Below are 22,605 nucleotides of genomic sequence, written 5' to 3'. Positions count from 1 at the left end.
TCCAGCCTTCATATCTGTGCAGATCTTACCATCATGCAGGACGCATTGGAAATTGCAATGTAAAAAATGTACAATGGGTGTTATAATTATACTGGCTTAATTTGAATTTTGTTTCTTAACTCGTTTGCATTTCATTGGTTGCCGTATCACATTTGCACCTGATGCCGAGTATTTGCAGTGGATCCTTCAGAACGCTAGATGGAGCTATACTCCAACTTTTACTAGACTTGAATATCAGACCTCGAATGCTTGATTTCAGTCATACGTTTCCCCACATCACATGGACCCGTCAACTGACGATTGAAAACATCTTTGTTTAATGGTAGGAGTAAGGTTTGTCCATGAAAGAAAATCACTTTGCGAAATGTATTTTATTTGAATGGTAGACTTAAGTTAGTGTAAGGCCCCTAACAGAAACCCATCAAGGCACTTTCAGGCGATAATAAATCAATCATTGACAGAATAAAAATATGTTGCATTGCACTAGAATATAAAAATACAGCTTTTTGGCCTCTCAGAACAGTAATGAATAAACAGTGTAAATATATAGAGAGAAAAACACCTAAAAAAATACCCAACAGAACCAGGGCTTTGGTCTCAGTCAACATAAGAAATAACAGATACAGCTGTGCAATAGAACGCCAAAGGCCGGAGTTGCTGCATTCAGGTAACGGACACGTCAGCCCCTACCCCACACGTAGTAGATCTTAAAGAGGAACCCAGCGAATAAAAAAAGGAATATCGGTCGATACTTAAAATGGCCACCCACCACCGGTAGAACTAGTAAAACCCCGTGCAGTAACAACAGGAAAAAGTACATTGTAGGTTAACGGTCTCGGACGCCATTATGAAGTGGCGGACTTCAGGTAGGCGATGACGTCGGTTCGCTCGCTCTTCTTCCTGAGGCCGGCGAAGATCATCTTGGTTCCAGGGATGTACTTCTTTGGGTTCTCCAGGTACACCATCAATGTGTCCTCGTCCCAGGTGATTCCTGGGGGACATTTGGTTTTTAAGGGAATGAAGCCGACGCCACAAACAACACTGACATGGTTTCCTCTAAATCAAACGCTACTATGAGGCGCAAAGAGATCAGGCAGTGGAGACTGGGTTGACCTGTAGTAAGTAAATCAATTTAATACATAAAGCACATTTAAACACAGCATAAACTGACCAAAGCGCTGTACAGCGGATAACTAAAAAGACAAAATAAAATAAAAAACACATTGGACCAAAAGTCATAGTTATGTAAACATAAACCTTCAATATCAGGGCAAACAACGAAGAATGAGCAGGAGTACAGGGTTAGGGAACAAGGAAGACCAGGGAATAAAGTTGGGTTTTTAGCCTGGATTTGAAGGCATAACTGGATGGATCTAATATCAAGGAGATAACTGGAAGGTTGCTAGTTCGATCCCCGGCGCCTCCTATCCGAGTGTACATGAGCAAGACACCCCACCTTAACTGCTCCCGCCATTGGTGAATGCGTGAATGGTTCCAAGTTCCTTTGGACTAAAAGCATCTAATGAATGCCCTAAGTATGAATTTCCAAACATAAACCTGATCCTCCTCGGTTACCTTTGCTCTTGTTGGCGTCCGTGTACGAGTAGCCGTCTGCCTGCCCTGTCTTCCGCCCAAACAGACCCCAGAGGTTCGGCCCGACCTTGTGCTTCCCACCATTTTCTACTGTGTGGCATTGGGCACACTTCTGGACAAAAGACTTCTTTCCCTTGGCAATGTCGGCAGGCATGGTTACTGTAACAAAGAAAACATTTTTTTAAACATTACATAACTTGTGGCATCCCGCCACGTGGTCCTCGGCCTGGACGGGCCCGGGGTACCGTGGAGGACGGGGTGTACCACCCCCACCCACCAGCCGGCGATGGAGAGCAGCCCTTTCGGCACCCCAATCAGGGTGATTGGGGGACACCTGGCCGAAAGCACGGGAGCCATTTTAAAAGGAGGCACAGCACAGCACAGCACGGGGCGGGAGAGCAAGGAAGAAGGTGGCGCTCTGGTGAGAGAGAGCAGCTAGAGGCCCACGGAGGCCCTAGAGACCGCGTCTCCACCGAGAGTTCCTTGTTTGTTTGATTGTATATAATAAATGCCTGGGATGGCGTTAACCCTCGATAAACGTGTCGTTTATACCTGGAACCTGGCCCAACCGAGGACCGGGTTACCACAAACTACATGAAGAGAAAAAAAGTTAGTAGCGTGTACGTTTTCTATTTTATAAACATAGATTCCAGTATGAAAAGCATAGCTTATTATGTAATCGAAACACAAGTCATTTTACATATAGCTTAAGTTACGGTAACTACTTGATAGTCGCTGCATTAATAAATAAAGCTTAGCACAAGCCTCCCCTAACAGAGAGATGTCCCTACATTCATACATGCATCTTTACACAAGCCTCAAACAGGAGAGATCACTTCATTCCTTATGAAATGTTACACCAGCCTCTGGGTTTCATAACCTGGGTGTAGTGACCTCGTGTGACCACTTCTGTGGTTGCGCAACTTTTTTTCCTACAGGTATCTTTAAGGTGAAACGTCCTCTTAATGAGGCCTAATGATAATATTGTAACACAAATTCCCTTTCCAAGTCTATTGGATTAGGCTGTGATCGGCCATTTTCCACACAACACACACACACAAAAAGAATCACATAAAAGCATTATATCCATTCAAGTTAAAGTTCGAAAAACTGGTAAGAACATCTCAGAAAAATGAATACATAAGATATATCATACAAATACATATCGAGTCAATATGTCTATGATATTGCTAGTTAAGTGTTTATCAACATTTTCAATGACTAACTGGGTGTGGATCAAATTAAAATTAGTTTCATTAGTAGTTACGCAAAATGGAACACCTATATAACACTTATGAAGTAGTAATTAGTAAAAAAAACAAAACAAAGAAAGAACGCATTAATGACAATAATGTTCCTTGAGAGCAACAATTTCTTACCGTGTGTGTGGGATCAGTTCTGATCGGCAAACTTCAGAAACTCAAAACTCTGTTCGGCACCCGGTGTAATGCCGGACTTCCGGGTCTCTTCTTGTTCTTCTTCTTCTGTTTAATGGCGGATCATAGCTTTTCACTATATACCGCCCCCTACTGGACTACTACACACACACACACACATATATATATATATATATATATATATTTAAGGTTAAATTATTCTAATTAGTTCAGTATTATTAAGATACATAACAAAATACCTGCTTCTTTGTCCCCCCATTCCTTATATTCAAAAATATTCTGAATGTCATTTTCTTTCCATTTCTGCCTTTGCTGGTCAAATTTCTTACAGTTAAATAAAACATGATTAACATCCTCAAGAACTTTGCACTCAGAGCATATACACCATTACTTTTACCTATTATTGCTAGAGTGGAAGCAAGTCCAGTATGACCTCTGTTTAGCCCCTTTGAGGTGATTATTTTCCCTCCAACACTGCTCTGGTTCCTATGGTAGTATCTGGCTGAACTCTCTGACTCCCATTCATCTTGCCACCTTAACATAACCTCTGATTTAATTAATGATATAGCATCACCTTGGCCCAATGGAATGTGAATATCTGTTTGGTCTAATTCCAGTGCTTTTTTAGCTAATTTATCAGCAAACTTCCTGGTCTCCCTGACCTCATCCCACGTCATCCCATTACTTCCAGCCCGGTCATGTGGTTTGTTAACCTCGGACTGTATTGATTTATATTTAACAATGACTTATTATGGCAATTGGATTTGATTGGTTAAAATGCACATTTATGTTCAAATGCTTTAAAGTGAGTATATCAAACACACACACAAACACAAACACACACACACACACACACACACACACACACACACACACTAGTTAACTATGATCATATCGGTAGGAAATATTACTGAGGCATATGCTAGTGTGATCTTAACTCCCAATGTGGTGTTTCAGCAGAGTTAAATGAGATTTAGCCGGGCCAATATTGTAATTAACTGCTAATGACCGTACCAGCATACTCTATTACCTAGTACCAGTGGCTTGGTAACAGTCCACTCTGAAACCAATAAACCAGTGGCAAGGATGTGTTTAAAACATACACACACACATCCGTGTGTGTGTATGTATGTGTGCTCGTGCGTGAGTGCGTGCGTGTGTGTGTGTGTGTGTATGTGTGTTTGTGTGTATGTGGGGGAGGGGGTTAAGTGTCAAAACCGGACACTGATAATACTAAACCGGAAGCCACAAACATAATACTGTGACTGTGCTGCTATGGTATATTATTTGTCACATAAGTCATTGTATGTCTATCGAAATATCATATATTTACTCCATTGCCGAGCTATGGAAATGACAAGCATATATTGGTGGTTGTGACTGCATCTTGGTCTGTTTATTGCAAATATTAGTTATTTGATCATGTTCGTATTATTATATTATTATTCGTATTATTATTACATTTGATAAAACGGTGATAGTGTTCCAACACCTTTTATTCACTAAAATAAAAAAATACAACAAAAATAAAAAATGAGACACTTGGAACCACTAGGGGGCAGTCCTTCCTATTTGGTATGTTTGGTATGGTAACTATGGTCGTTTTACAGAATTTCTTAAACAGACACAAAGAGACGAAGCTACTTAATCTATCAATTTCTTGTTATCCAAGCTATCCAACCATTATTCTTATAATTTTTTCCCCATGTAGTTCAGCAGTACAACAACCGAAAAGCTCCTCCCCTCCGTACGGAAAATGCTAGAAAAGCGACCACTCTTTGAATCCATCCCCGGGTTTTCCAGACCACTGGGGGTCCGATCTCCCTTTGATCCAGCCCGGTGGTTCCTTCCCGCTCAGACCCCGTTCTTGCTGCAGGGAGGAGCGTTCTGAGCGCAGAACGGTGAGCATCATAGGCTGCATTTAAGGAAACGGGCCACCACAGCACTTTTTTGACTTTCCATAATGTTCTAGAATCGGCCACTATAGGCTCTTTATACATTTCAAGGAGGATGTTTGCTGTTGGGTCCACGAACGACGTTTTGCTGTGAAACCGCCGACGGTGGGAATCTCTGGTCTAGTTCAGAGAGAGAGAGGGAGAGAGAGGGGGAACCTTCAATTATTTCCTGCGCCAAGAATCCCAAAGACATGGTCCTTCCATCCAATCTGTGGTAAGGCACATCTCGATCACACACACCTGCCATTCTCACCCACACGCGTAAACAAAAGGTCACACACATGCACGGTAGCGTGCGTAACGCATTGACGCAGAACGACCGCTCCAAACCATCTCCCGGGCTGCTCTAGCAGAGCATCTCATCCCCATTGTATTTGCATCCTTAATGAATCACCGAGGACCAGTCAGACATGACCACCTTGCTACGGATAGCCCGGCCTGCTGCTGCTGGATGAGGATAGTCAGGATGAGGAAGCGTCGCGGTGTGTTTTCAGTGACCCCGAACACGTTCATTTATGGTGTAATTCATAACGCAGAGTTATGAAACCTATGGAGCAGGCGCAGGCCGGACTGAAGGGACACGGCGAGGCTGGGGGCTGCCAGCCAATTGGTGACTTTGATAGAAGGCACATCGCGTGTAATGCGTCACTGATTTTTTTTTCACATCATGTTTGGTCACGTTTGTTAATTGGTAATTAACGTGCTGTTATTCGTAATTAGCTGCTCTCTCGCGCTCCCTCCGGCTCTGTCTACGTAATTAGCAGAGTCCTTCCCCTTAAAACGATCCTAAGGATGCAAAGTAGAGCCGGATGTGAAGACATGTTAAACATATTTTTAATTCTGTTCTTGTGTTATTTAAGTGAAGGTCAGTGATTGACTTTGCAGGGTTTTAAGTAGACTTGGTCCCTGTAAATGAACCAGCAGGATAGTGGACTGGGAAGTGGAAAGGTTTTGCGCTAACTCAGTGCCCGCCTTTCTGTTGAAGCCTGGCTGTGATCTGCAGCGGGATTGATGGTCTCATCGAGGCCTGAGATCCTCCTGCTGAACATGTCCCCGTTTACTCAACACGGGATATTTGCAATTCTTAATTTTTTTCACTGTAGAAAACTACCTTTTAGCTTCGTTATTTAGTTGAATGATCCCAGCTTTAAACACATCCTTGCCACTGGTTTATTGGTTTCAGAGTCGACTGTTACCAAGCCACTGGTACTAGGTAATAGAGAATGCTGGTAGGGTCATGAGCAGTTAATTTCAATATCGGCCCGGCTAAATCTAATTTAACTCTGCTGAAACACCACATTGGGAGTTAAGATCACACTAGCAGATGCCTCAGTAATATTCATTTCCTAACGATATGATCATAGTTAACTTAATTGGACTATTTCCTCTTTTTGGAGCATTAAGCTGTACGATATGAGTCACCACAATCTTTATGATACGTGTAAAGAAAGCAGACACAAACAATAGGCCTACTCTAGGTTTGGCCTTCAATTCCGTACATTAAACACTTACATTAGCCTGTTAAGATTTCAATTTGCTTTTAATTGTCTCATTCATCGCAGTGCGACCTCAGATGTGGTCCCATATCATTCTGTCACAGGTCCATACGTCTCACATGTTGCACATCTGCGTTCTGTCAAAGCTGCACACGTGCATACAAACAGCTCCCATCGACCGCTGTGGTCTATATTAAGCCTGTATTAATGTATGCATCATTAGCCGCCAGTGAATTAGAGCCAAACATGTAACCTGACCCCGGGAGGTCGCCTCTGTTGCTCCACTTCTATTATGCATCAGCCCGGGTCTGGTGCGGGGCGAACTGTTGTTGTGTGGCCGCCCGGTCGATGCTGTGTACAGCCGTCTGCTGAAGCCCTGGTCCTCGCCCAGGTTCACAGCACCTGTCCCCCGGTCCTGCAGGAGTCCTTTACAACGGCCACACTCTGTACTGCATCCTCTTGGATCCAAATCACCCCAGGTCACGACTGATCCGACTCCCGGTCGTCCGAATCGACCGCTTCCTCCAGCCAGGGCTTTGGGGTTTAGGGCTGTGTTGCGGTCCGAGACTAAGGGATGGGTCTCTGTGAGGGACGTTAACAGAAACGATTTCCCAACCTTTCAACATTTGCGTTTCAGTGCTCATGTTACGGTGATGGTCCGCAACATGTTGGGTTAACATCCCCAGCACTGTTGTCATGAAACCAGTCAATGTGTCATAATCTAGGTACAACAGTGTTAAATTGAGACTTTCATTTGTTATGTGATGCTTGTTGTTTTGTTATGCTTACATAATATTTGGATCACAATATAACATTCGCTGTGTGAAGTATTTGTATCGGATATACATTATATCTAGCAGCAGGCATTAGAGTAAAAGGTTTAAGGATTCATGGTTTTCTTTTAAATGCTTGCTTATCAATTACCTGGAATTGACTTCACCTAATGCAACATGGAACTATAAACTACTGCTGTGTAGAACTACTACTCTGTTACTTGCCTTTAATGAGCCCGTGGTTCACACTGATCGGTGTATCCAGTGTGTTGTTAAGTCATCATTACATCATTCTAAAATGTTGATGCAACCTGGCCCCTCCTGGCTTCACAGTGTACTGTATCGCACCACAACACTGATCCCAGCGCAGATCCCATTACACTCCTGGTCATCAACACAACAGAAAGGAAATGTATTCCACCCAGCACATTACCTATTATAACGTGGGATTCACCAACCGTGTAACGCCAATAGTTTGATCCTTTAATCAACAAAGTACACACAACAACAATAACCTCTGTTGTTTTCGTTGTCGTTTTTTTTGCTTATATGTATTTGTTTCGCGAACTGGAATGTGCTTTTCGGTTTCTTCCGACCTCGGCGTCCTGCTGGGGATAATTAACACCGTCCCCCCGGAGTAGATGTGCTGATTACTGTTTCATTACGGCTCTATGGGTCTCTGACAGCGCGGGGTCACCAGGAGTAACGAGCCACCCTGTCCCGCCCGGCGATACAGTCCACCGCGTCGTCGGTTCATCAGACCAGACTCCCCGGGAGAAACCTCTCCCCACCAATATGCTCTTATTAAGTGAACTATGATTTCAACTCGTCGTTCTAGCGAAGTCTTTTGGTTCGGCGCCATGTAGTGTAAACTAGCGGCTCGTTAGCTTGGTGAACTAGACAGGCCTTTTGTTGAAGAGGCGCCATATTGTCAGCTGTCAGTTCGTCTCACAGTCGAGGCTTTGAAAGAATGTCTAGAGAGCGTTTTTTGCGCAGCGGCACGGACACGAGTGTTATTGGTGGTCTCCAGAAACGGGCAGCTTTTTAATGCGCCGGGACTTATGCGAGCAAGCATTGTGTGCTAGCCTGTGGCCATTCAGAATCTAACACCTGTCAACCCCAGAACCACATCAACTAGTCATTACAGGAAATAAGTTTACAGGAAATAACGTTTTTGCCAAAAAACGATCTTTACATTTAGATTCAAGGCATTTAGCTGACACTTTTATCCAAGTGACTTATGACTTACAACAAAGTACATTTGTTAGAAGAAGGAGAAACAATACATCACAGTCAGTACAGTTAGGATGTTCATAGAAACAAGTGCCAAGCCCTTACAATCACTAGGCTAACCCATTCCCCGTATACAACAAAGCTACTATCATCCCAGAACCACGTCAACTAGTTTGGTTTACAGGAAATAACAAAAACCAACACTGAACTAATCTCTGTTCCTCGCTGTAAAGTTACAACGTCGATATACCAATGGCTATAAAGGGTTTATAGTGCTTGCTTTCACTATCGTCTACTACTGATCAGAATAGCCGACCAGTTCCTCACTACTAAGGGTACGAGAGCCCCAGAGTGGGGCGGAGCTAAGGCACAGGCCGGTCTTTGTCAAGGTTTAGAGAAGCGGGAACCTCAACAAGCTAACTGACTGTTGTGGTGGCGGACATCTGGTGGGAACGCACACAGCACCTCACGATTCTGCTCAGAACACAGCGTCTTTTAGGGCTCGCTCTGCCCCCGTCTTAAGGAGGCTCGGTTAATCTGACCTCGTCCACCACACTAGTTCAGGGCTGAACAAAGGTGGAAGCCCCTTGGCAACTTGAGGGTGAAATCAGGGAGGAATGTAGCACAACCCCCCCCCCCCCCCACACACACACACACACACACATTTCAGCCTGAAGAGAGCAGATGTTTGGTGTAAAGACAGTCTAAAATTCAGAGAATCACAATTCAAAGCAGTAGGTGTTACTGTTACTCAATTCGCAGAAATCACCGCAGCATTTCTGGTCTGCGTGTCCCTGTCCGATGACTTTGACTTTAACATCACGAACGCTTGAGCAAAGTCATTGTTTGTCGATTATTATGTAGTGGGGAGTTCAATGAGGACCGACTGTAAGAATGACATTTGGTCCTGTAAGGAGCATTGTAGTGTTTCCATACACTACAACACACACACACACACACACACACACACACACACACACACACACACACACACACACACACACACACACACCCACACACACACACACACACACACGCACACACGCACACACACACACACACACACACACACACACACACACACACACACACACACACACAGACACACACACACACACACACACACCCGCACACACTCACACGCAGTGTTTGTTTTGTACACCTACTAGCCACATGCGAGGGCTTTGTTATTTCTTTACCAACATCCTGGAGCGACGTAATCTCAGTGGCAGGATTAAGAAGATTAACCTGGCTGACTAACCAAGTCCGGCGTGAAGATTCTCCTAACATGCTAACCGGTACAGTAGCTCTCAGCTCTCCATGAACCGGGAGCCTAGAGGTGTGTGCTGACCTCGATGGATGGATGGATGCTAATGCCATGGATTCAGCCTTTTTAGTGGAGATGTTATATTTGTTATGACAGGAGGTACAGGAAACATAATAATGAATCATGATGAAATACTTTGAACTATTTCTAAACCACTTCCTATGTTCATGGTGTAAACAAAACAGGTCGGACCATGTGACATGGTCAGAGCTGTTTTGTTTAACTAGGGATATAGGAAATGGTTTAGAAATTGTTTTCAAAATAGTTCCTTATTATTTGAATACACTTAGCGATCACAGTGATTTTGTGTAGTAAAGATATTTGCTTCTCATACAGTGCATACAGAATAGAGACGTTTCTATTGAGCATTGGTAGTTGGTTTATTAATGTCGACAGCTCTCATGGTAATATTGAGTTGAATTATTTAATCATAATAAATATATGCAAACATCAATCAAAAGTGACGCACGCAGACGATAAATTATCCTTTTTGTTGAAGGTTATTACTACCTCTTTCTGTTTGTCTCACAACTTTAAGTGTGTGTGTGGGTGTGTGTGTGCTATCCGTGTGCATGTGTATGCACCTGTGTGTGTGTGTGTGTGTGTGTGTGTGTGTGTGTGTGTGTGTGTGTGTGTGTGTGTGTGTGTGTGTGTGTGTGTGTGTGTGTGTGTGTTGTGCGCCTGTGTGTATGTGTGCATGTATTCTGGTTCTGGCTAGATTGACGACATCCATTAAATGACTTCCCCTTTTTCTGTTTATGTTTCCACTTTTAAAGAGAATTATGTCTGCGTTTCAGTGCTGAGAAATGAGAATCCCTTGTTAACCAGCCTGGGACTGCTTCCTTATAAGGTTGCGGGGGGCGCCTCTATTTAATAGGCTAAGTGGAAGGTTGTACTTAATGGACTTAGCAGCTAGCCTTAGCTCAGATCCCAGTTGACTCAAGAGCAACCGGGTAGCTAGCTTACTGATTAGCAAGCTAAAGTTAACCAACCATAATTGTACATTGTGTAGTTTATGTGTGTGTGTGTGTGTGTGTGTGTGTAGTGAGCGAGTGTGCCGGTTGAAGCACATTTAAAGCTGATCTTCTGTCTTTGAACTCTCCCCCCTCTCCCTGGTTGACTACTTAGTTGGTTACCGGGTAGTCTAACTGTTCATGAGCGCTTCATCTGGTGTTTTTAGGTCGTCCTTAATAATCCATGATCTGAAAACTGGGCTGTCTTTACATTTCTTTCACAGATTCATATTCATTATTCTGATATAATGTCATAATAAGCAGCATGCAATATATTGAGAATGTTGCCTGCATGCATTTCTGTGTCTATTCTGTTTTTAAGTATTTCACTTATGATTCACTCCTCACGTTAATTCAGCTGTACAAAAATTGTACATTAGATTGTGTGTGTGTGTGTGTGTGCGTGTGCGTTTGTCTGTGTGTGTGTGTGTGTGTGTGTGTGCGTGTGTGAAACTATAGCAAAAGTTGCATTGGAGAGTTTCACCAGTGCATATGGAGAGTTTCACCAGAGTGGGGCATAGCAGGGGGTGTTCTATCACATGTCACTGAATCACAGATGTATCCTGTCATGGCACGAGGGCAGGCCTTAATCAGCCTTTCTGAAAAGCGCAGACGTCTGAGTATAGCCACGCAGGCAGTCTGCTGTGATGTGCACGCTACCTGTCTGTCTCTTTGACGTGCGCTGCAGAAGCAAGCTCTCCGATTCCCCCCCTGTAGCCGTATTTGTGTTCCCACTCCCAGGCATGTCCCAGATACCGATGGTTAGTCACGCACTGGAATTTTTTATAGGTAGACATAGCGTTTGACGGTCGTTGAATTTTTGGCGGAAAGGGACAGTTTACTCAGACAGATTCTTTCATTTCTGTTGAGTTACTTGACAATTTATTCCCTTTCATTATTATGAGCAAATTACCTAAAAATAGACGATCAAGTCACGGAAACCGTGGCAGCTGTCTGCAATACACGTCACGTGACCTATGCCACGTGAGAAGAACAACGTTGACCAACAATGTTTCAATTAAGTAATAGCTCACGACAGGCTGTGGTATGTGCTCATTATACCACTGTTAAGGGCCGGCGACTCCCTTCACAGTGGTATAATGAGCACATACCACAGACTGAAGTGAGCTATTCCTTTTATACAACGGTTACTATTATGGCAAAACGAAAGTCATAGACACACTACATTTAAAAAATAACAAGAAAGTCAAAATAGCTGTTTTTTTTTTAAAGAATACAAAAAAGTAGTCCCTCCGAGAGAAGGCTCGGCTAGAGCGGTTCGCCGGCGGTTCGCCTTCCTCCACCATCAAGCTAAATTTCCATGTGATAAAGTTTCCTAGGCCACTCCCAATAACTGCTACTTTGTAACTGTTTCTACTTCCAGGCGCGGAGTGATATGCAAACTTTCACAAAATGATTGGGCGTCATAGCAGTTATGTATACGCTCATTGTACAACCGTTAGGAACCAATCAGATCTCTGGATTTAAGCCACCGGTTGTATAATGTGATGTAATCTAGGGTGGTTCCTCACTGCCCCCCTCCTCCTGACAGCGCTTCTGTTATGTATGCAATGGATAGTCAACAGCACGTATTGTTATTCCCATGCCTTAGGGGGCGCTCTACGGCTCCTGTTAAGAGTAACTTGGAGCATCGTTCTGTGCTTGTAAATAAGGGCTAAAATGGTGCCGGTGTGGGTGTCAGATTGACTCGGCTGCCAGATCGACTCGGGGTCCTGCGCATACAGATGACGTATCGACACTTGACGTATCGAAACAAGCCAACGGACAAAACCCGGAAGGGTTGTTTATAAACGGGGCTCAATCATGGACATAAAAAGAAGGCTTAATCCGTTTTAGTTTGGATTTCATTGAAAGCAGCCCGTTCTTTCGCACAACAAAGCCATTGGAAACACGTCTAAAAGCACTGATGAATGCATATGTAACCCAGTTCCTGTTAGGGACTCTTATTCTGAAGGAGGAGAACGGAAGTGTCTGCGTGTGGATCGCTGTTTTGACTCCGTGCTGGGAGCGCTGGCAATGAAGTGGATCGCCCAGTTCAGTGAATGGAGTTAACCGATTCTTCTTTTATATATAACCCAAGTATATGCATCAATAATTTGTACATAAGATTATTATTCGTAGATTAGAAAACAAAAGGCGATCGTTAATACTTGGGAATAACATGGGAATGAATGAAACGCGCATGCGCATTTAAAAGACAGCGTTTACAGGAAGTGCGTCATTATTGCGCATCTAGGACCCCGAGTCGATCTGGCAGCCGAGTCAATTTGACACCCACACCGGCTTTCTTGGTTCACTGGAGAAGGAGGGGCTACGCACGGACAGTAGACCTCTTTAGAATAACTTGCATACTCCGAAAGTATATATATTTTTTATGATTCAAGGCAATCGCATGCATGAATGAGTACACATCTGAGTGTAGGCTACAAACGTGATTAACTATTTACAAGTGCAAAAACGGCAACATATTCGTTATTTTGCTGACCACTTCCTCGAAAGGAATCTTCCTCTTCTACTTTCTCGTAGATCGCACCATCTTTCCCCGTGTTCGTTAAATGCGACTGGATCACCTTCTCTGCCATGATCAGCAGCTCGTGGATTTCACCGCCTCTCCAGTTATAACTACTCACGTTGATATCGCTGCGTTGTCTCTGTTGTAGGGACAGCGCAGCAACACCTCTACCCAAATCCCGCCCCTGGAACCGCAAAGCCATCTAATCGCATTTACATCAAAATGAAACCCCCAATATGTGTACCGTCCGAGAGGGTAAATTGGGGTGCGAAATCAATCTGGTCTATATCCTCGGTCAGTGTAAACGCGCGGACCATGGCGGGAAAAAGGCGTGAATAAGACGGGCATATTTGGCAGTGTAAAAAACGTTTAATGTCACGACCACGGTATCCTGTTAATTACACGGTATCCTCATATTATATAACGAACATAATAGCATCGGCGAGGCAGCCTTAGCCTTGTTTACGAATTAGTTAAACAGGACCCCCAGCGGTGGACTTACAAAACAGAACTAACACTATGTTCTAACACAGGGGCCAACAGTCAACAAACAACATCATAGACCAGGTTAAGGAGACATAACATTTCAATCTCCTAATCGGCTGATACCTCTCTGCTCGCCGGTCTTCACCGCTCATCATTCTCCCTCGTCCAACTGTCCGCAGGCACTTACTTAATTAGACGAGGCACGGGTCCACACACACGGCGGGGGGAACAGCAGGCGCTCAGGGAGACGCGGTGCTGTGTAGTCAACGTAGGGCCCAGGTCAGACAATAGCGGTTGTCTGCGCTCCGCAGCAGGCATAATGGAAGGCTTCTCTGTAACGCAGACGGTAAAGGCAGGAGAGGAGGATTAAAAGCCTTGGTTCCCAAAATAGAGCCCAGAAGATGGGGTTTGAAGGGCTTGGGAAGAAGGTCCAGACGTTCACCCTTGCTGGAAAGAAACTCGATTTATCGGCCGTTTGAGGTTTAATCGCATGGCTTAGAGCTGATTTTAATTACAGCCAATGGTGGGGTGAAGAGATGGAGGAGGGGGAGGAGGAGGAGGAGGAGAAGGAGGAGGAGGAGGTTGAGGAGGAGGAGGGGGAGCTGGAGGAGGAGGAGGTTGAGGAGGAGGATGGAGAGAAGAAGGAGGAGGGGGAGGAGCTGGAGGAGGAGGAGGAGGGGGAGGTGGAGGAGGAGGAGGTTGAGGAGGAGGAGGGAGAGAAGAAGGAGGAGGAGGAGGAGCTGGAGGAGGAGGAGGGGGAGGTGGAGGAGGAGGAGGTTGAGGAGGAGAAGGGAGAGAAGAAGGAGGAGGGGGAGGAGCTGGAGGAGGAGGAGGAAGAGGAGGAGGTGGAGATGCAGGGAAAGGCGGAGGAGGAGGAGGTGGAGGAGGAGGAGGTGGAGGAGGAGGAGGGAGAGAAGAAGGAGGAGGAGGTGGAGGGAAAGGCGGAGGAGGAGGAGGAGGAGGCAGACGGGAAGGGCGGTTTCGAGAGTGAAACCTTCCACTCAGTGTGACCTCCTGGTTCTGTCTCTGTGTTCTCCCCAGATGAGCGGGCTGTGAGCGCGAGCAGGACGTGTGCTGCCGTACTTTCCCAGAGGATGCTGCTCTGCTGAGGGAGGACCGCCCCGGGACCCCCCCTCCCCGCCGCCCCCAGGGCCCCTCCGTCAGGGACCCAGCATGTCGTACCACCACCAGCACTACCAGCGCCGCGCCATGAGCTCCGAGGAGAGGTGTGCCACGCCGGTCAACAAGATCTCCACGCCGACGCACAAGAGCGCCTCCTCCTCCTCCTCCTCGCAGCGCGACAGCCGACAGGTGAGACCGACCCGCCCCCCCTGATTCCACATGAGACCCCGCCCACCTGTCTCCAGGTGAGGCCCCGCCCCCCCCTGTCTCCAGGTGAGACCCCGCCCCCCCTGTCTCCAGGTGAGGCCCCGTCCCCCCTGTCTCCAGGTGAGGCCCCGCCCCCCCTGTCTCCAGATGAGGCCCCGCCCGCGCTGTCTCCAGGTGAGGCCCCGCCCCCCCTGTCTCCAGGTGAGACCCCGCCCCCCCCTGTCCCCAGGTGAGACCCCGCCCCCCCCTGTCTCCAGGTGAGCCCCCCCCGACCCCCTGTGTCTCCAGGTCAGGCCCCGCCCCCTCTCACCTGGATGAGGCGCCGTTCATCCACCTCTCTTCATTGGGCTTCTGGGCCATCAGAGTGCTGTGATTTCATGCTGTGTACAAATATATATATATATATATATGTATATATGCCTATGTTCATTCACACATACACACACATACATACACATGTATATAAATGTGCGGTGCACACACTAAAAGTGCTATCTTGCCATGTTGCTTTCACAAATTGTACTTATTTTATTAACACTGAACTTCCCAAAATCTCCCAACATGACATACAGTCGGCCCTTGAAATGTCGTACCCCCCCCCCCACCCCCAACCCGAACCATGCCTTAAGCCGGCCTAAACCACTCAAGCGTAAACCATGAACGAAGCGTGCCCGAGCCTCTTTGGCGATCGATCAGCACACACACGCACACACACGCAGTCCGCCTCATGAAGTCCTCCGGCCGTGTTGTTACCGCTCAGCCTCATCTGGGCTGCTGCTGTGTCACCGCCGCCGCCGCCGCCGCCGCCGCCGCCGCCGCCACCGCCGCGCAGCAACAGGACACCGGAGCCTCTGACATCACTGCTTTTCCACTGGCACTGGCGGATGAATAATTCATGAGGACCAGCCGGGCTCGGGTGGAGGCGGGGCACGCGGCGTGCTCTGGTCTGCCGAGGTGCTTCTCCACCCGTGCCGTTGCAGGGTGGAGCTGGGAAGAGTGGGGGAAGGATGGTAGTATTGGGAGCGAGCGAGCTGGTTGAAGCCCATTTACAGCTGATCCTCTGGCTTTGAACTCTCTCCACCCTCTCCCTGGTTGTCTGCTTGGGTAGTCCAACTCATCATGAGAGTTTCGTTTGGTGTTTATAGGTCGTCCTTAATAATCCATATTCCGAAAACCGGGCTGTCTCTAGATTTCTCTTACAGATTCGTATTTAATATACTGATATAATAACATAAGCAGCATCTGATACGTTGAAAATTTTGTATGCCTTTGTTTCTGTGTGGGTCTTCTGTTTGTCAGGGTTCCGGTTATGATTCACTCCTCATGTTAACTCAGCTGTACTCCTGATTCATGCGGTCTATTGTGGTCCGATGTCATGACGACAATTCTTAAATCTCAACAAAGGGACAGCATTCAAAAAAGTCCCACGTTACGAATCAATCAAACGCATGTCTCCAGCACAGGCAACTCCTTCATTCTCTCGACCAACCCCGAAACACTTACAGTCGATCTCCCTAGTATCTCTGGTGCACCAACTCCTGCGGTCCACTGAGCGTTGCCTGGAGCCTCCTCCTCCTGCGACACTTTCCCCCCCCCGATACCGTGCTGCATCATCAGGCCGCGCTGCGTGCTGCCCTCCTTCTGTCGACGCAGGAGATCCAGCGATGGAGGGGTAATGGGCGTGGCCGCTCCCGGGGAAGCACATGAGGCGAGGACGAAGAGGCAGAGCTCGTGATGGAGGCTGGCTGGGCGCCAGCGACGGGGGAATAAAACCACCTTGGTGGTGTTTTCTCGGGTCAGCGGTGTTCCGAGCTTCAGTCCCCTGTTCTGGTCGTAGATCAATAGCTGTCTCCCCCCCTTCCTCCCCCGTACTGCTGACCACCTCTGGTTACGACAGAGCCCCTCATGAGTCATGAGGAGAAGAAGCCGCAGCAGAAACACAACCCAGGGAGACGGACGGCTTGACAGAGAGACACGCGCACAGCCAGACCGGATATTAACATGCCGAGTGACGCAGTGTCCCTCTTCACTCCCAAGTGCTCTCGTTCTTGCAATGAACGCAATGTCAGTCAGATAAGAGGTTTTGGTTGAGAACATTGTGAGTGATGATGAGGAACATGGCCTTTTTGTGTCTCAGTAACACTGGAACATCCCTCCAGGTAGCGGTTGGTTAGATTTACGACAGCAAAGAAATCAATGAAGAAATTCGTTTTTTTCTCTCTCCGGGAACGGTTCCGCAGACTGATTCTGTTTTCATGCTAATGCACAGATCGCCGACGGTGATGGGAGCGTATCCACGGCGACGTGGCATGATGAAGCGCTGTCGCTTAACGACAGGGTAGTACCGTCGTCCTCGTGAATGAAAGTCACACTCGTCAAGCTCTCGCTTGTCCCCGTACGACTTCTGAAACGGCCGCTCTCCAGAGCGGTGGTTCTCTGATCGCTGATCGCTGGCCACGAGTCCTGACAGACTTTTAGAGCTTCAGTGCCTTCATCCCTCTGCATGGGACTTAGGAGGTAGAGCGGGTCGGGTCTAGTTCGATCCCCGGCTCCTCCTAGCTGTGTGTTGAGGTGTCCCTGAGCGAGACACCTCACCCTAACTGCTCCCAACAAGCTGCCTGTCGCATTGCGTGGTTGACACCGCCGTGGGTGTGTGGACGTGTGCATGAATGGGTGATTGTTAGGCAGTGTTGTAAGGTTCTTTGAGTGGCCACTGGTCAGAAAAGCGTTGTATAAAGGCCCCTTCTAGGGTCTAGCATGTCCACACTTAGGCTTGATTGATTTCTCAAGACATCCACGTCCAGATAGTATTTAAGACCACTCAGGAGTGGGGGAATGTTCTGCTAGTGTATGACGACGTCATCGGCTCAGTCACAAGACGTACCACGTCAGTACGTCAGTAAACAACAAGGAGTCGGGACACACTCAGAGGACAGTCTTTAACTAATGGCAGGGTAGGGTGGATTGATTATAGGTTGTCACAGGTTGTGTGTGTTCTTCGTACGATCTGGTCGGTTGTTTGTTAGTTAACCATACACTTAATGGTGCGTAGGAGTGAGCTCTGGAAGCTGTTTTGGAAGGGAGCTGTTTTATATATCAAGTTATTTATAGATTTATTATCCCTCCAGGCCATATCTGGAAGAGCCTGGTTTATCAGCAGGGTACAAGATGTCCGCTTTTGGTCCCATCCCCTAAAGCTCTTGTACGTTGCAATGCATCATGAGAGGCTTGGCTGGCAATGCTCCGCCATATTGGGAGGACTCAAAAGAGCAGTAGTACTGTCACATCCCTATCAAGGGGCTAATGAAAAATGTTTGGGCATTTCTCGCATGAAATAACAACAATGGCCACCCATAATCCATAGCTCCCATAGCAGTTGAAAAATGCCTCCCGTGTAGTCATTTCAATCCTAGATGCACATATTGCCTGGAACTACCAAGGCAACGCTTAGTACCTTTCAACACAATGTGATGGACTCTTACTCGTGTAATTGGACTTTGCCTGAAATTGCCTCTTTCTCCCGGCGCCCCTAACGCAATCTAAAGAAATTGTCTTTCATGGAATTATGTCCTAACGATAATGCAATCACTACCATGCATCTCAGTTGAGGCTTCTTGCTTCAGTGTTTCTAGACTATAATCGTAACATACAGTACCCCACGTTCCACGATTCCTACACTCTCAACATCATACACAGAATGTCCGGGAAGTGGACCCTGTTTGGCTGTGGCTGACCTAACCCCTAAAGGATGGAAGTGGCTTCAACTCTCCGGCCATCCCCCTGTGCGTGTCTTGATGCCTCTCTGTGCGTCTCGCTGACGAGCGCAGAACCATCCATTGTGTTTTAATACAGAACCCGATCCAGACTGGTGCAGGTGCTAGTGGGCCTGTGAAAACCCAAGGCTTACAGCGACCCATCTGCTGACCTATCAATAGACAGAGAACCCCCCCCCCCCCCTCTCCATTCCATAACCTCAGTCAGTGCCAGGTCTGTGTATTTAAATACACACACAGGCCTATCAGCCAGTCAGGCAGGTTGCACTTGTTGGCTAATTGCCTTGTCTGTAAATTAGCTCTGTTTGCATTGCAGGTAACTGTTACTGTATCTCTAATGGTGGCACATGGAGCTCCCATCCCCCTCCCACTCCCTAGTCATTGCTGAGAGAGCAAGGTAGTGCAGCGAAATCAACGCTGACTCCTGCATTGTTATGGGCCTTGTTCACTCAGCGGCCATCTTGTTTCTGATTGCTAGCTGGGTAGTGGAACTGAATGCGTGATTCCGTGTTTAATGACCCCATACGGCATATCATGAGTGTTTCATTCAACGTTGGATTGGAGGACCAATTTTTGCAGCAGCCTCTTAATGTGAAGACTATTCGAAGCCTTCATTACAAACTCACGGTATGAGGAGTTATTTTCTTCAGTTTCAGAGAAGCTGTCCAGTCTGTAATGGTTTGATCTCAGAGATGCTAGAGAGGGTCAGTTTTTGGTTTGCTTTATCTTATTTGTTTGCAGAATAATTGAAGACTACGTACAAACATTCAAGAAAAGAAACATAAACGAGTAATGCTCACAACTAAACCTAAAATGAAATCCTAATAACGATAGATAATCTCCTCAAACAGAACAGAGTACATACTGAAGATCAGTTGTTGTTGTCAACTGCTCCATAGGCCTCTAGGTGTAAGGCAGCAGAGGTTATTGTACGGAGCAACCTGCCCTTAGACTGGGCTCTGCTGCATCATATTTATGCAGCCTAAGGCCTAAGGCATCCCCAAGGAAGGTTTGTCCTTTCTTAGGCTTATGGAGACCTTCCCGCTAACAGATTGATGCGTGGGTGCATTGAGTATAAGCCATTCCTAGCCCCCGCAGCACCACGACCTGCCTGTTAAACGCCATTCTCCATACTGGCATCCAAACCCTGAACTCTGAACTCTGGACGCGAACACGGGCGTGGAGACGAGATCGGGTTCGCCTAATCGCTGACCTCGGAAAATAGGCCATCTTGGATTCAACCTCGTTTAAAGTTGTGTTGCTTTTCTGGTTTGCCGGGCGTTTCATTTCGTCCGTCCCCCGTTCCGTTTAAAAGGTCGGGTCAGTGAGTCGTACCTGTCCTGTCCTGTACATTAAAAATGCAATGAGGAGAGGAGCAGTGGAGCGTGGACTCAGATCATTAAGGTCAACAGCCAGGAGGCAGACATCGTCCATGCCGGCTGTTCACATTGAACTCCAATGTTTGATGCCTGACTAAACGTTCAGCTCAGTCGTCCAATCCGTCATTCCCTTCCCGCCCGACAAGCCCGCCTGTTTATTTCCTTCTGTCGTGATGCAATTTGTAAAGCTAATACGGATTCTAGCGTCTTACAGCACACTCTCCTCATTAAGCGCTTTAACCGCAGACTGAGTCTGTTGGGCACATTCAACGCGGAGGCCAGCGAGGTCGTGTAATGAAGAAGCATCGATGTATTGATCGGCCGACCGGCGGTATCGGGAACAGCCCCGGCGTGGGTACTCCATCACCACGACACGAGAAGAACACACCGCATCCTTCTCCACACACACACACACACCTCAAAGAGGCCGCGAGCCACGGCGGCGTTTTTGAGGCCGGCTTGGCTCGGGCAGCGCAGTGCAGGGCCCGGGCTCCGTGGCCCGGGCTCCGTGGCCCATCTGCGCCGGGCTAATAAAGGGAGCGCTGGCAGTTGGAGCTGGTGGAGGAGAATGACCCCATTAGCGGACTGATCTGGACCACTTGGTCGTGACGTTACACAAGCTGTCGCCTCCGCTCGCTCGCGGTCCTAGAAAACGGAGCTGTGTTGTCGAGTGGTTGGACTCGACCGCTGCAGAAAAGTTACGTTACGTTAACACCAAGAAGACAAACAGGGAGATGTTGTTTGTCTTGTTGTTATTTTAGGTGTTGTTGTGTTGTTGTGCACCTGAATTAAGCATAAATTCACAAGGCTGTTTTGATGCCAAATACCCTGTATTAGCATCGGTGGCACCAGTGGGAATCAAACCCCCACACACTAAAGCTGACCCTACAGCTCCAGGTAGAGTATGTTTGTGAAGATCTTGTACAGTTCCCTGCTCGACCAATCAGCGTTTCAGAGCGAGTCCTTCTCGTGAAGACCCGCGTACGTCCACCGCACACGTGTGCAGCTAGCCTCACAAGCTGCTAGCATCACACTCAGGCCCGTTACCCGACGTCCCAGAAAACAACCAGGGCGGCTGCCCCCCATCCCTTCCCTCCAAACCTCGGAAGTCGTCCCCCCCCCCCCCCCCCCCCCCCCCGGCGCGGGACATCCCACTCGTCCCTGCGTGACCTCATCGCTCCCGCCATGCGGAGGAGGCGTCCGTTTGATTTGCCGACCGGGCAGAAGCAGGAAGCGTCGAGTCAGGGGAACACCCGGAGCTAATGGAGGGGAAGAGCTGGGTCAGCAGGGGGGGGCTGTACACCGGGGGGGGGGGGGGTTCTTCAGAAACGATGTGAATCCGTTGACGGATTAATGACGGGCTCCGGTGCCGCTGTTGTCTCCGCGTGTCACGGTGGCCCCGGCGCGGAAGGCGTTTTGGTTTTTATTTTCCCGCCACGCCACTCTGAGACGAGGTGGCCCTCCGCCGGGTGTGGCGCGTGAGGAGACGGGCTCTGACACGGCGGTGTGTGCGTCTCTCTCTTTCCCCCGACCCCGTCCCCCCGTCCCTAGGAGGCCGACAGCTGGGAGATCATCGAGGGCCTGAAGATAGGCCAGAGCAACGTGCAGAGACCGGACAAACACGAGGGCTTCATGCTGAAGAAGCGGAAATGGCCCGCTGAAAGGCTGGCACAAGGTACGGGTCGGGCCCACGGAGACTTTGTACTTATTGGAATTGATTTATTTTGTGCACGAGGGGCTGTAGGAATCTTAAGCAGTGCTTCGTCTGTCAACAGAGAAAAAGGCGTTTCCTCTCTCTCTCTCTCTCTCTCTCTCTCTCTCTCTCTCTCTCTCTCTCTCTCTCTCTCTCCTCTCTCTCTCTCTCTCTCTCTCACTTTTCCTCTCTCTCTTTTAGTCTCTCTCTCTCTCTCATCTCTCTCTCTTTTCCTCTCTCTCTCTCCGTCTTTCTTTCTATCCCTTTGTCCCTTGCTCTCTGTCTCTCTCTCTCTGTCCCTCTCCCTTACTCCCTGTCTATCTCTCTCTCTCTCTCTCTCTCTCTCTCTCTCTCCTCTCTCTCTCTCTCTCTCTGCCTCTCTCTGAATGTCCCTCTCTCTGTATTTTTTTCTCTGTCTCTCTCGGTCCGTCTCTCTGTCAGTCTGTCTGTCTGTCTGTCTGTCTATCCGTCTCTGTCTCTCTCCCTGTCTGTCTGTCTTTCTATCCCTCTCTCTTTATCTCTGTCTCTCTCTCTCTCTCTCAATTCAATTCAATTCAAATTCTCTCTCTCTCTCTCTCTCTGTCTCTCTGTCTCTCTCTCTCTCTTTCTCTCTCTCTCTCTCTCT

At 47.6% G+C, this 22,605-nt stretch overlaps 2 protein-coding genes across 2 annotated transcripts in view; one reads left to right on the top strand and one right to left on the bottom strand.

The window, feature by feature from the left end:
* Positions 1-356: 356 nt before the first annotated feature.
* Positions 357-3,095, bottom strand: LOC132448561 (cytochrome c-like). The gene is made up of 3 exons (XM_060039968.1): positions 2,973-3,095; positions 1,576-1,752; positions 357-991 (listed from the first exon to the last, which is right to left on the bottom strand). The coding sequence occupies exons 2-3, from the start codon at positions 1,745-1,747 to the stop codon at positions 846-848; spliced, it is 318 nt and encodes a 105-aa protein (XP_059895951.1). The 5' UTR covers positions 1,748-1,752; positions 2,973-3,095; the 3' UTR covers positions 357-845.
* A 1,740-nt stretch (positions 3,096-4,835) lies between these two features.
* osbpl6 (oxysterol binding protein-like 6) overlaps positions 4,836-22,605 on the top strand; it is a 51,384-nt gene continuing 33,614 nt past the window's right edge. Inside the window, 4 exon segments of the mRNA XM_060040496.1 lie at positions 4,836-5,159; positions 14,848-15,117; positions 21,839-21,940; positions 21,942-21,962. Of these exon segments, the coding sequence (XP_059896479.1) occupies positions 14,980-15,117; positions 21,839-21,940; positions 21,942-21,962 (261 nt within the window). The 5' untranslated portion in view covers positions 4,836-5,159; positions 14,848-14,979.

This window comes from Gadus macrocephalus, chromosome 20 (genome assembly GCF_031168955.1).
Source record: "Gadus macrocephalus chromosome 20, ASM3116895v1".
Lineage (NCBI taxonomy): Eukaryota > Metazoa > Chordata > Actinopteri > Gadiformes > Gadidae > Gadus > Gadus macrocephalus.
The sequence above is the reverse complement of the archived record's forward strand: the minus strand, read 5'-3'. Positions and strand labels throughout refer to the sequence as shown.